The 14708-nt window shown below is 36.3% G+C and overlaps 2 protein-coding genes across 2 annotated transcripts; one reads left to right on the forward strand and one right to left on the reverse strand.

Annotated features, from left to right (window-relative positions):
- Positions 1-6329: 6329 nt before the first annotated feature.
- On the reverse strand, positions 6330-11139 carry LOC110376384 (luc7-like protein 3). The gene is made up of 9 exons (XM_049843915.2): positions 10856-11139; positions 10073-10268; positions 9845-9942; positions 9544-9695; positions 9203-9340; positions 8355-8702; positions 8154-8263; positions 7958-8041; positions 6330-6812 (listed from the first exon to the last, which is right to left on the reverse strand). The coding sequence occupies exons 1-8, from the start codon at positions 10958-10960 to the stop codon at positions 7995-7997; spliced, it is 1194 nt and encodes a 397-aa protein (XP_049699872.2). The 5' UTR covers positions 10961-11139; the 3' UTR covers positions 6330-6812; positions 7958-7994.
- Positions 11140-11513: 374 nt separating this feature from the next.
- LOC110377389 (charged multivesicular body protein 6-A) lies at positions 11514-12763 on the forward strand. Its single transcript, XM_021336280.3, has 2 exons — positions 11514-11973; positions 12275-12763. Exons 1-2 carry the CDS (start codon positions 11671-11673, stop codon positions 12590-12592), a joined length of 621 nt encoding a protein of 206 aa, XP_021191955.3. The 5' UTR covers positions 11514-11670; the 3' UTR covers positions 12593-12763.
- The last annotated feature ends 1945 nt before the right edge of the window (positions 12764-14708 follow it).

Consider the following 14708-nt stretch of genomic DNA (forward strand, 5'->3'; position numbering starts at 1 on the left):
CGTATTTCGACGGAATTATGGACTTTGTGGTCATGTTAAGCTCTGTAGGGCTCATTTCCTTTAGGGAATTTAATTTCATAAAGTGCTTAAGGAAACAGACCCGAAAATGGTCTCTATAAATAATAAGGAAAGAACAGATAGGTGTTTAACATAAGTACCTACAGGTAAGTGCTGCCAGTCTAATAAATATAAGGTTTCGTAAAACGAAATATATAAAACGGCTCAAGACATTCCCCACAATGATAAGTTTTCTGCAATCGACTAACTTATACTAACCGTAGATATCAGGTAGATGAATATAATAGAATAAGTAGGAATACTTGAAAACAATGCGGTTCTTAATTAGAGTACAATCACAGAATTTACATAACATCGGAGCATTACTGGGCAGCTGTGGAGCGCTTAGAGCAATATCGCGTTACGTGGCTTGCTCCTAGCCTCGTTAGGCTGCGTTTACAGAGCGAAGCGAGAAGCGAGAAAGGAGCGAAATATACATTCAAAACGCAGACTTAATGGCTGAAATATAGGTATATAATGCTGAATAAATACGCCACTGTTTTCTAGATCCCAAAGGACTGCAATAGGGTATTACATGCATTTTTGAAATATATCTTAAATAAATTCTTTAGTCTTAATATATCTCTAAAAAATTAAAAATAATTTTTTTTCTCACGTTATGTACGAATATAAATTAATTGTTTTATCATAATTTCAAATTTCGCGCGTATTTCGCGAAAACGCGGCACACAACGGACGCCATGATTGTTTTTTGGTCATGACGTCATTACGTTAGTAAGCAAACTACAGCTGTCAGTAATACATATTTTGATATGTATTGAAAATTTTAATAATGAGTAATTATGCTCCGTATCGTTGGTGTGTTGTTTCTGAATGTGAGAACACTAGTGTAAAAACACCAGACATATTATGGATTCAAGTACCAGTGGATATAAATATGAGAAACACTTGGTTAAAAGTTGTTTACTACCGTAATGACGTCATTAGCATGGCGGCGACATTTCGTAGTGTTCAAAGACAGATAAAAAAACCTAAAAACTTTAAACTGCAATAAAAAATATATTTATGTACCTTACGAAGTGAAACTAACATTTCCCGATTGCTTTTCCTCTAAACAATCATTGTAATACACTTTTAATTTTTTTCTCATCTAGACTAAAATACCCTATTAAATTACAGTTTAACGACGTAAATGTAAATCGAGCTTAATTTATGAAGGTGTTATTGGGATTGTCTTCCTATGTAGCTGTGAACTATATTTTTTTTTTGTAAAGCCACACAAAGGTGCTATGTAGATGAAAGATTGTAGCAACTAACTACATGTATGATGGTAGTTCCTCAAGCATGCAATTCGAACGCACTTTACAATGGAACTCCTCTCCGCTGGAAGCTCCACTGATACAAAACCATAGCTTTACCCCCACAAACAGGTCCGAAACACGCCTGAAGCGGCCCAAATACGGGTCCTCAAAGTAAACTTGTTAATCTAGTTCAGAACTTTCGTAAGTAATTACTCTTGTCGTCTCGGAATGAATGCATTCGGTCCAGTTAGTGCTTCTACGTGCCACATTGTCCTGCTTATCGGCCTATTTTATTTGGGGTTGAAAGGGACCAGGGCTAATATAACTCTATTACCGGCCTACCTGTAGGTAACCTAATTGTAGATTGAATGGCTTTAGAGAAACTGGACTAGGACTGGATTAGATTGCTAGAAGCATTGAAAGGGTATTTGAGATTAGCCAAGAAAAGTGCTGAAGGAACAAACCATACAGAGAATGTAACCACAATTAGGAATTATTTTGTTTTACATGGGTGACTGTGTTAGTAGGAATTCCACTAAAATACAAAAAATGCTTCCTTTTTTCACGTTTTAAATAGGATATTCCAAAATAGACCTGAAATCTCAATAAATTTAGCAAAACATCATTATCTATTCCAAATAGCAGAGCTTAACCCTATTTAATATTAATCAATGTTTATACTTAAAACGCCTAGCATTCAATCTGAGCAATCTTCGCTCTAATTTATCTCAATCCACCTTTTAATTAAGAAAATGTAAACTCATTTTACCATCGTCATTTTCGATTTAGAAAAATATGTCTCGCAAAATTCTCAACTTTGATAACATTTCTAACAAATTACGTCTTAATTTTATTACTACTTATCAAGAAACAACAGTCAAAGAAAGACCGAAATAATTTGAGGAGGAAAAATACGTTTTGGCAAATTAATTAAAAGTTACGTTATCAGGATAGAATAAAAAAACTCGATTTTTTGGACAGGAAATCTGATCTAATCATCAATTAGCGATCTTAACGTTTTTTTGGTGATTTATTAAGGTTAACTTGCGTTAAATGACGGTTAAATTAAACGAGATGAGCATCCAAGGCTCCAAGTGTTTAAAATATCTCCTTCAACATTTTACTTAAATTTGGAAGTTCAGATTCATTATATTTCACATTAAAAACGTTATATTGTTTTATATTTCCAGAAGAATATTACTTTTGCTTATATATATTTGAATATTAGCTTAGGTGAGAGATCAAGCAAGAGGAAGGTTATACCTTGGTATTTATTTATTTTTATAATATTATTTTCTATACCTAGACCACTTCATTTTAAATAGCATCTAACATGTGGTCTCCCGTAGGTACCCACTGTAGTTTTTAGAAATTAAGTTGTTGGGTGTATCTGGGTTATAATCAACTCACCCCATGATAAAAAGTATGTAAGCTGTAAAATAAAATACTAAAAATAGATACTTGGGCGAAACGCTATGAAGCATAAACGAGAAGGCAAACGTGATCGGCTAAGCTTGACTGGGCTGCATGCATTACCATAATCCGAGCTATATCGATTTTTCCTGCTTCAAGCCTTTTTAATAGAATTACGTTGAATTCGCTGCGTGCCTCGACTAACACCGATCGACTAGAAATGTTATTACGTTAACGTGCTAGCTGAAGTGCTCTTTTTTATATTGAATCTAGAAATAGGGGTCTGTTGCAATATGCAACTCCAGTTTTTAGTCAGTTTATTTAAAAAAAAAAACTTTGCTAACTTCGTGAATCCCACGTTTGTTTTTCTGTAGGTATGTACTTATTAAACCTACTACTAGGCCTTAAATAGTAAGCAATCCCTAAAACATGCTGCAGAAAACGGTAAGTAACAAACAGCATACCTAATAAGACTTACCGACACTGTTATTGGAAATGAATAAAAATTACGAACGGAAAATTCAAATTCAGTAACCTATTTCGTCATCCCATGAACCGTGAAATCATCGCCCATTGCTGATGGGTAAATCACGCCAAATGGAGGACGCTGTATTTAAACTTTTTACAAAATAATCCATAATCGCTAATATTGAGTACAGGCCGTCAAAATAAAGGCCGGGGCACATAAAAAGCCTTCGCTTGAGTATGCGCCACAAAGCGACCTCAGCGAATCGATTGAGCAACAGGTCTGTACCGGGCTTTCACAAACCTTGTATATACGTATACCTAGCGTATGCAGCGGCTTTTCGACGCTGCCTTTGTAAATCATTCGCAAACTCGTTGAATTGTGCATTGTAAATTGAATTCTGCTTCAGTTCACCTTTTAGCGTTAAATAGGGAAATATAAATTGTTTAACTTTATCCTATATTGAAAGCAGCTCCTAGACTCGATGTACACACGTGCAAAGCGCTTGTTATTTTAAAGCTAGCTTCATCCTAACTACGCTGTATTACTGAAGCTTTAGCATCGGAAAATGGAAAATCTTAGAATATTGTGAAATTTTCCGAGAGACTGAAAGCACGCATACCAACAGAATGGGAACTTCTTCAACGCTTTTTGGCGATGGTAAAATAGGAATGGTGATTGGTTTCCTCGAACTCCACTTGCAAAGATTTTCTAGACGAAGGGTGTCGAAAAATCGCTCTAACTAGGAACTATTATCTACATAATATGTATAAGAATACATAGGCCTACCTATGTATTCCTTAACTACTTTTTCAGATTGTTCAATCTTGCGAGTGAATGTATTAAGTAAGTACCTATATCTATACTTAATAGATCAATATCGGTACCTATATTGATTCGGGTAACTACATAGTGCACTCAACAGCACTTACGGTTGAAACTAATGATCATCCCTGGTCGCCATCTATTCGCGCACATTCATTTATCGACAATCCGATATATTGTGGCTATATTTGCGAGGTTTCCCGAATCCGCTTAATGACTTGTGCAGTGATTGGCAAAATCTAAAACATACCTACACAAGTAATATGCACAATTACATACCTATAGGTACCTCAAATACCTACACAGAATTTCGTTTCACAATGCAATAAAATAAAAAAGTGTCACGATATAGTGTGACGTCACGCCTCTAATTAGTAGGCAAAATTGACGATGTTTTAAGTTCTTGTTTTTTTTTGTTTTTAAAAATATTAATCATAATATGCATAAACAATTAAGTGTTTACTTAAATATATAACCCTAACCATCATGAATCAGATTTTTTCAAGTATTATATAGATATTCCCAATTTTTATGTAGCTACTGATACATTACCCAACAAGTTAGCAGATATAACTAATTATTTAATTAATAGTTTAGATTGTGACAGTGTCTAAATTAGATAAGATTGTCTCTGAGATCATTTATCAGCTGTACTATGTAATATGAGTAAAAAGACCTTCCTCAATTAAAAAATCTTATTTATTACATACTTTAGAAAGTATTATTACATTATATATAACTCTATGGCAACAATCATACCTATATAGATGTTAATTGCCATAAATTGTAAATGGAAACAGTTGTTACAGTTTTATTCTGCCTTATTATAAATTAATAAATGCTCAATTGATTTAAATAGTATGTTATCTATGGCAGCTCCACAGGTTGATCAAATTTAATGGCTAATAAGTCAGGAGTTCTTAGCAGTGCAGTTGTCATTTTAAAGGAAGCAGGAGTTTCTAGATCCCGCACTATGATCTCGGAGCCATCAGGATGCCATGCCACAAATACTGCATTTAGTGACGTTTTTTCATATGTCACAATACTGCATGGTTTACCTACAAAAGTTTAAAGCAGTATTAGATTGGCGTTTGGCTCTTACTGTACCTAAATGTTAAACTAATGTTATGCCTCACTTCACACGACAAAACCTAATATAATATAATCTAAGAGAAGAGACTATTCTTCATAAAAGTGAAAATGAAATTGGAGTTTCTTTTTGTTTTAATATATCTATGAAAAGTCTTGAATTGAAAATTAATAAAACAGCATCAAAGAAACAATAACCTTTGATTGGTGTTAAGATGCTTTCTTGTGTCTTTCACGATGTAACTACGGGACAACACTTTGTGATAAGACTAACTGTCCAGACTATAACCTAATATACTATGATACAAATAAAAAAGGTTATGTACCGTTTAGTTCACCGAGAGCTTTCAGAAAAAGTTCCCGAAGAGTAGCTGCGGCTTCTTGCTGTTCTTTCAAATCAATCTCTCCCCCTTCAGCAGCATCAATCATGGTGAAGTTTTAAAAAGAATACTTTTATCACGAAAACTAAGGAAATTCTTAATTTCTAAGAAAGTTTCGACTGTGTTTACAAAACATTGCAATTTGACATTATTGACATTGACAGTTAATCGTATTGTATTGCCATAGAATATACAAAAGGTTGCTACTATAAAATAAATATAAGAAAACATTTTTATTTAATATTGTATTTTCTTACTTTGTGTATAATTTCTTTCATATGCGCTCTGTTCACAGATTGTCTTTCGACATAGACCTCCACTTCCCCTGTCTTTCGCCAATCGGATCCCATTCACTCCGACCAAAGGCGAATCTGCCGTAGCGGGCATTGCTGCGCGTACCTACATCCCTCCCTAATTACTTATGACGTCATTTATTGGAGTAGGTACCTAACCTTCTCCAAGGTATACTCCTACTATGTACTTAATTTCCTTACACTCCGTTCTTTACTTTCACTCTGCTGTACTTCTCTAAATACTTCCCTCAAGAACATCTCCCAAGTACTCTTTTTATGTACTCCTTTACACTCTTGTAACAAGCTTCTAACGTGTTCTCTCCTTCCTTATATGCTTTCCGTACGCATACCTCCTTACCTTATAGGTGTGTCCCTACTTCCTAAATGCCCCATGTAGGCTAGGTACTCTCTTAAATTAATCGAGTCTTCAGAAGATTTTCTTACTTTGCGCAAACTGTCGCCAATTTATTTTTGTCAGTAGAGGACCTTTTACTACTGCTTGTAGAATTTGGGGGATAGGGTATTCTTCAAAATAAAACTAAAGTTTTTAAATTCATGGTTTATTCCTTCAAGACATACGCTATCAGCTCAATCCCAAACATACACAATTAAATGTTAACATTATTACGATAAAGATAAAAAATAATTTGATAAATACCTGAATGACTCCTCAGAGGAAACTGGTTTACAGAAAAGAACAGTGACCTTCCTAAAGATCGAATATCAGTGGTGTCTACACTGTTACAAACATTTAATATCTATTCGTAAATTATATCAAGTCCGTTGTAACGCGGGACTTTCGGCTACATGCATTTTATAAACCAATACTTTTGGTGCTAACATTGAAATTCTTAAATATTACGTGTGACTATTCTATGTCACCTCGAAACCGATGGCCGAATGTAGAATTTTCTGGAACAGCGTCGCGCCTCGCCTCTTCTGTACGGGTGCTTAATTTCAAAAGTACCTCTTTGACAGTGATGGTGGTTGCAGCGCGATCCGGAGTTCTTCGTCTATGGCTTTCCAACTGAAAAGTCCATGGAGCAAGCTAGTAACGGGTACTTAGCAGCAGGATAATACGGAACTGACTTGTCAATAATGTTTTTCTTATAATGAAATCACAGTTGGCCTTAATAATAATTTAATAAACGCTAGATAATCATTGACAATTCATTTCCTTGTGGATGTCGGGGTTCAGGTTAATTGATTGCATGACATAAAGTTTTTCAATGTAATTAAGTGCACTTGGAAAGATTAAACCAATGTCAAGGAAAATGTACAAATTTAGACAAAATAAAACTTGATGTCTCGCGTAACATTATTCGGGTACCTGGAAATACACAGTAGATGATGTGATAACAGCATCCATGTGATACAAAGAGCACCAATGTGTAAGCTCCGTAAAGTCTTCGTAACATGGCATTGAATGTGTTTGCAATGCAACGACAATAAGAAATAATTTAAAACTTTACATTTAATCAATTGCTTTTACATGACCTAATATCACAGACACGATATCAAAATAAAAACATTTCATTACTAATGACATTTACATCTCCCCATCAAAAGCCTTTATCAGAAGAACGCATAGCCTAACAAATACCTGGCAAGTGCGATCGGCACGAGTCGACTGGCGACAAATGACGACGGCGAAACATAACATGGTGAAATACCTCAAAACGACGTCGAGGCGTACTGCTCGTCTGAAGGGATCTTATTGGAAGATCGCTATCGTACTCTTAACACACAACTGATGCATTCGTTGTGATAGACAAATGTACAGCGATCAACAAATAAGTCTTCTCCCTTGTTGGCTCTCGGCAACTATTCAAAATTCCAATCAAATACCTGCCAAGTCCGTCGGTGTGACGACAACTATCGAATCGAGAGTGCAATGGGTGTCATTACTCCCCATTATGTTTGCCATATACCGAAGTAATATTTTGGTATGCTACATATAAGCTGTAAAACAACAGTGTTCACTTTATTACTTTTAATTTTCTCATCTTTCGGGGAGAGGGTTGAGTAGTGTCAGTGTGGGTTAACATTGAGATCAGAATGTTGGTTAACTGTCGTCAGGTAGTAGTGAATGAGAATGGGGTAGTGTACATTGTAGCGGGTACCTGGACGTTTCGCTTTGGTAGGGAGTGTAGCGAGTCGCTGTATACTTACCGATTTCAGGCGCATTTGTGATACCTCAGACATTTTGCTAGTGGCGGTCGCGGGAACGTCGCCGCGAGCGCTCGTGAGGTGATCCTTTAACAGAGGAAAAATCTTTACAACTTCTGTGTAGGGCACTCATTTTGGTATATTCTTACTTCTGTTATGCAGATAGTGTCAAACATTTTTAGTGTAAAATAATACTAACTTCGGTCCTTGCGGTGTTTGCGGTCACGTTCCCGGTCTCGCTCCTTATCACGATCTCGCTCGCGCTCCCGCTCCCGGTCCTCGTGGCGGTTGGTCTTCTCACGGCTCGTCCTGAATCACCCATCATAAGTTCACATTACAAAATGTCATACATACGATTATTCAAAAGAATTTCCTATGTTTAATTATTGTTAGAACTTGCCTATGACGATCCCGTTGTTCCCTATCTTTCTCACGCTCCTTATCCCTATCCCGTTCCCTCTCCTTATCCTTGGGCTCCTTTTCGCGTTCTTTCTTATCAGTGTCCCTTTCCCGGTCGCGATCGGCTCGCTCGCTGCGGTCCCCGCGGTCGCTTCCTCGCTCACTCCTGTCCCTGTCGCGTTCCCGGTCGCGTTCCATACGTTCCCTGTCGCGTCGGTCGGAGCCGAGGCCTCCGCTACGAGCACTGCGCTCCTTTTCTCTCTCTTCCCGACGTTTTCGCTCTTTCTCTTGTTGTTCCTTCTCGCGTGCTTCGTTCATTTCTTCGTAAGCTTGCCGCAGTTTGAAGTAGCTGTAGTCCGAACGGGAAAATAAGAAAAGCTGACATAATTTAACTAACCTTCTTAAAATAAAAAGTTATCTATTTCATATTTTCACCATGTATCTCAGTGAAGTGAAAAATGTCGTGGTGGCCTAGTGGGTAAAGGACCAACCTCTCAAGTATGAGGGCGCGGGTTCGATCCCAGGTCAGGCAAGTACCAATGCAACTTTTCTAAGTTTGTATGTACTTTCTAAGTATATCTTAGACACCAATGACTGTGTTTCGGATGGCACGTTAAACTGTAGGTCCCGGCTGTAGTAGTCAGAAGCCAGTAAGTCTGACACCAGTCTAACCAAGGGGTATCGGGTTGCCCGGGTAACTGGGGTGAGGAGGTCAGGCAGGGCAGTCGCTTCTTGTAAAGCACTGGTACTCAGCTGAATCCGGTTAGACTGGAAGCCGACCCCAACATGATTGGGAAAAGGCTCGGAGGATGATGATCTCAGTGAAGTTTGCTTATTTATATATCTCACCCGACATGTTGTTTCCCAGACAAATGGTCGTCAATGCGCTGTTGTGCGTCACCAACGATCAAGAACGCGCCGCACACAGGACACACTTCCATCTGCTTCTCCTGTGCTGCCGCTAACTCAGCCGTCATGGACCAGTGACTGGAAAATAAAGGTTAAAATAATTTAGAATAAGTCCAGTGCTATTTCTCCAACCCTCAAGGTAGACTGGTAGAAAACGCCTAAGGTTGAATAAAAAATGGTGAACATATTCAATGGCGGATTTTTATACTTTTTGGATTCAAAAATAAATAGAGGGTTGCAATTTGGTTGCTTGGCAACTTCAAATGATGTGAAAACTATACCTGTTCTCTTGTTGTTTCAATAGTTGTTCTTTCTCTTCTTTCAATCTATCACAGAGTTTCATAAGGCCTTGAGCTTGTTCGACATCACCGCGTGTTCCTGCCTCCTCTGCTTCTTGTACTAATGATGTTATCTTTTCTGATAGCAATTGAACCTGAACAAATAACAAAGGAATTTAAAAATAAGACCATGAAGAAATGTAAACCGTTTTAAACCTGTTGTATGCAAGTGTGCAGATTCACGTGACAAATAATTGATTTTCTATTGCTTTATAATTAGCAGCAAGGATAGAAAGGTACGTACCTGTTCCTGGTTTTTCTCAGTCTGCGCTTGAGTCATGGGTGGACCATCGGGTTTCGAGTTCATTAACTCTAACCTTTGTTTACCCTTTTGGATTTTTCCTGAAAATAAACAAAATTATCACTACAATACAATGAAATCTAAAGTGAAAGGCCATGAGGCAGATTTAAGAAATCAGTTGTGAGTGATCAGTTTGTTATTGAAAGAAGTGTGGCTGTTAAAAGTACTTACGTTCAACATCGTTGATCATGTGACGGCAGAAACGTAAGAACTCTTCCACATATTGTGCCTTCTTGTATGAGGACTCTGCCTTCTCAAACAGCTCTTTGACTTCATCGTCATGGACCTTCGGACAGGCACCGAGATCTGCTCTGGTGTTTACAAACAAATCATGTGGACAGAACTTCACCATGTAATATTTGCAGTACTGGAAAACAAGATATTTTATTATTCACTTATGTTGATAAATTCTATTTTAAAACTATGGAGTTGCCCAGCGCTGGATGTATGTAAATACAATGTTTTTGCAGTTTATATTTAAATAATATGTTAGACAGAACAATGGATGTAAAAATAGATGCATTATTGATTTTTGGGAGTTTATGTTCTCTAAAATTATAGATTTATGACTTTGAACTTGTGATATTTGTATTTTGATAATAAGATGACCTCATTTCGATAGGTTTGCCATGAATTATCTCATGTTATAATGCTGAAGTGGTATAAAACTATGAAGATGACCTACAGCAGCAAATTAAGAAGTCTTCAAAGGAAATATGTGTAGAAATATAACACAAACTTCAAAAAAATTCACTTAACTTCTCCCTAAATAAATAAAGCGAAATAATAGGAAACCAACCAACCAAATCTACCGTATCGTGTTCTTATAGAGGTTCTCTTATACATTTTTTATCGACTTGTCAAAACGTTATCGAGCGGCGTACCGCGTACCTAACATTTAAACATCAATGTGTGAAAGTGGGAGATAACTTGTATAGTTAAATAAAAACGTACCTCGGGATCCTCCCAATTCGGCTTTTTGATTTTTTCATTCGGATTTGTATTCCGATGTCTGCCCATCAATTCATCAAGCAGCTGAGCTGCCGCCAGCACCGCCATTGTGCCAACCTAAATAACTAGAAGACTAAATTAACACAAAATCTTACAACACACTTTATTGATAATGCATACAATTGTACACTTGATAAAATTATTTAAATTTTAAGATTTTTACAACGAAATGACAAAACAATCTTGCCCTTCAACAGCGCATGCAACGCAAAATGACCGAATGAAATGAATGAACGACTGAACGACAGTCGAAATCTGAAATCATGAAAAATTGATGTATTCCACAGAAAAGAAAACATTGAAATTACCAGAGATTAGCAGTTATCGAAAATTTCATCAGTTTACTTGTTTGTTGTGTAGGTATAACAGTTCTCTCTTGGTTCTATCTTATTAAATTACTAGTCGATTTCCCACGGCTTCATCCTCCTTGTAAGTGCCTAATACTATGCTTTATCTAAATTCTAGGTGGTGCCTAAGTTCAATGATGGTCCAAAATAGTAAATTGGACCACCCCCTGTTGAGTACTAAAGTTGCATTCAGTTTTTTCTCCAAGTTTTTGTCAGTCCGTACCACACAGGTACTTACGTCCTGTCAAAGTCAGTCAGTTAGTTCCGTCACTGTCATTAAAACACGAATTTAATTGAAGGTGTTTGTTTAGCAAGAGATATAATAAAATTATAATTAAAAAAGTTGAGTTCCTAGTTTTAGGTAGACAACAAATTGATTTCATATATGCCTAGTATTTAAGCATCGGAACAATGGGTTCTTTATTCGGTAAGCATAAAAAACCTGCAAGCAGAGTGACTGAACAAGATAAGGCTGTTCTTCAGTTAAAGCAACAGAGAGATAAGTTAAAACAATATCAGAAGAAAATAGAACTCAATCTCGAGAGAGATAGGCAATTAGCTAAGAAACTTTTAGATGAAGGAAAACGTGATAGAGCAAAATTGCTTTTGAGAAAGAAGAAATATCAAGAGAAACTGTTACAAAACACTGATAATCAATTGGAGAAATTAGAACAGCTTACTCATGATTTGGAATTCGCACAAGTTGAAGTCCAGGTATGTATCTTATATGACATAGAAATCCATATTACAAAAACATCAAGTAAATAATCCGTACCATCCATGTAGTATGGAGTAGTTTCAACCCTAGTTAAACATGACTTGTTAGATTAGTTAATTTGTTATAAGTTCAAAAGCAGTAATTTATTTAATTATAAGTTCTTCTATGCACTGCCAAAAAGCAATGCCATACTAAAATGACACTCAGTTCTATAATGATAAAGATTATTTTATGAGGCGGAAGATTAGAACAAAGACTTATTTTACATCTATTTTTAATATTGATATTCTTTTTAAGGTTCTTGATGGCTTGAGAGTTGGAAATGAAGCACTGAAAAAGGTGAACGAAATCCTGAATATTGATGAAATTGAAAAGATTTTGGATGAAACCAGGGAAGGCATAGAGAAACAGAAGGAGATAGACGAACTTATTTCTGGACAACTGACTGAAGAGGATGATGATGCAGTTGAAGCTGAACTGGAGGCCATACTGGATGTGGGAGACCAGCTCCCAGATGTGCCCACAGAGGACTTGCCTGAAGTTGCAAAAGAAAGAGAACCAGAAAAACCTCAGAGAGTCAAGAAGACTCCAGTAAAAATAGCTGCGGAGGCCTAAGTCAACCTGTGCATTATGTACATAAGCTTTAATATATAATATATTTTTGAATCAGTCCACTTTTAATAGATTTTTCATTTAAAGTTACTGTAAATACAAAATATTTTAATTTAATAATGTAAGGAAACTGGTTATTTTACAAAATGTGCATATTATAATAATTGAATAATATATTATGCTTGTCTTATTTATTAACAGGACAATTTTCTGTACCAACCCTAATAAATATAGCCTATTCTCAATGTGGCTTCATATTTATACAGGTACATATTATGTATTATCAAAATTGAGCAGATAGGTATATCACAGAGGTCATAAAATAATGTGAAAGTCAGTTTATCACACTTTCACACTAAGAACGGCTGAACTGATTAAGTTGGGTATAGATTGATGGTTTGATATAGAGTATAGAGAACGTCGTGCGCGCGGTACCACTTATATTTTGTCCAGCTAACGGTTGCATGATACTACTCTGAAAAAAAACTTAACAGTCGATGGCGGATTACAGAGTGCCCTCCTACAAACAAGCATTGGTCCTGCGTAAGCATTCAAGGAATATAATGTAAAAATATGTAGGCGTTAGCATCGCAGATGTGCAATGCAAACACCACGCTACTGCAGGCAGATGTATAATTTCAGTACATTAAAAAGTAAGACTGACAATCCTAATCGCGAAGTCGTTGCGCATGTTTTCTCGGCGATGCTACTTCTATTTTGCGTCTTCATGCATGGGCTGAAACCATAGAGCTGATTTGCCATAAAGGAAAATCGCTCAAGTGCCATTTTGGCGCGCTACTCAAGTAGGTAGCGCCGCGCTACGCGCTACTAGCGCGCCAAAATGCGAGTGAGCGTGAGCCATAGACATAATATTAGTAAACAGGACTGCGCATATAAACCCAAAAAACGAGCCGAGTGAAACAGTTAGTACGGAGGCTGTCTGTCCCTTTCTAATAGGGTGACTATGAGATTAAGCTATGTGAGACAAATCCGAATTTGCTAAGATTACACTAGTTTACAAAAAAATATTTTTTTTTTGTTCATGAAATGAAACCTATATTATTTAAGTAGGCTATGGACGGTTACTAAAAAAATATTTTTTTATTTTTCGTAGCACGTCACAATTCGGAGATATCGATGACTTTTTTTTTATCTACCCGCAATTGTTTAAATGCGTATATCGTTCTGTTTTGTAAAAAACTGTGTGAATCAAAAGTCTCATTTTTATATAAAAATGTCATCTAGAGTGTGTAAACTACATCCAGATCGATTTTGTTATGTTTGTGGGAAAATTGTTCAGTTAAATCGTGGTTTCCCTTTAACAAAACCATTGCAAGAAGCCTATTTACAATATTTTGGATTTCCGGTGTCAAATCAAGATAAAAATTGGGTTCCTCATGTGATTTGCACTAATTGCAGATTGGTCCTCAGCTCCTGGTATTCAGGTAAAAATAGATCACTGAAATTTGGTAAACCAATGATCTGGAGAGAGCCAACTAACCACGTAACCGATTGTTACTTTTGTTTAACAAAAACTTTTGGTTTTAACTCAAAAAATAAAGATAGTATAAAATATGCGGACGTTCCATCAGTAACCAAGCCTCAAATCAGGAGAATATTGGACGATACAAAATTCGAGAGCCTTTTAACCGATGTAGAAAAAGCAGCCTGGAACTCTTTCAAAAGTATCGTTAAAATTTTTTTAGACAATAAAAAAAGTGATCATTACAAAGAGATCGTTGAAAATTTATTGCATAATTATGAGCGTATAGGTGTAAATATGTCACTAAAAATTCATTTTTTGCATTCCCACTTAGATTTTTTTCCAGAAAATCTTGGTAGTGTGAGTGATGAACACGGTGAGCGATTTCACCAAGATTTAAAATTATTTGAGCAAAATTATCAAGGTTTTTGGGACGAAAACATGCTAGGGGACTATTGTTGGTCTGTTGTGAGAGATACAGATGAAAATATTTATAAAAAAAGAGCAAAAAATACCCATTTTTAACTGTCTATCGTTTATTTAGATGTGTTTTTTGTAAAAATCTTCTTAATAAATATTTCAAAAACCTGACGTGCTGGATTTTTTTAAATATTTTTTCCGAGATGTAGATACCCA

The sequence above is a fragment of the Helicoverpa armigera genome, chromosome 2, assembly GCF_030705265.1.
Source record: "Helicoverpa armigera isolate CAAS_96S chromosome 2, ASM3070526v1, whole genome shotgun sequence".
Lineage (NCBI taxonomy): Eukaryota > Metazoa > Arthropoda > Insecta > Lepidoptera > Noctuidae > Helicoverpa > Helicoverpa armigera.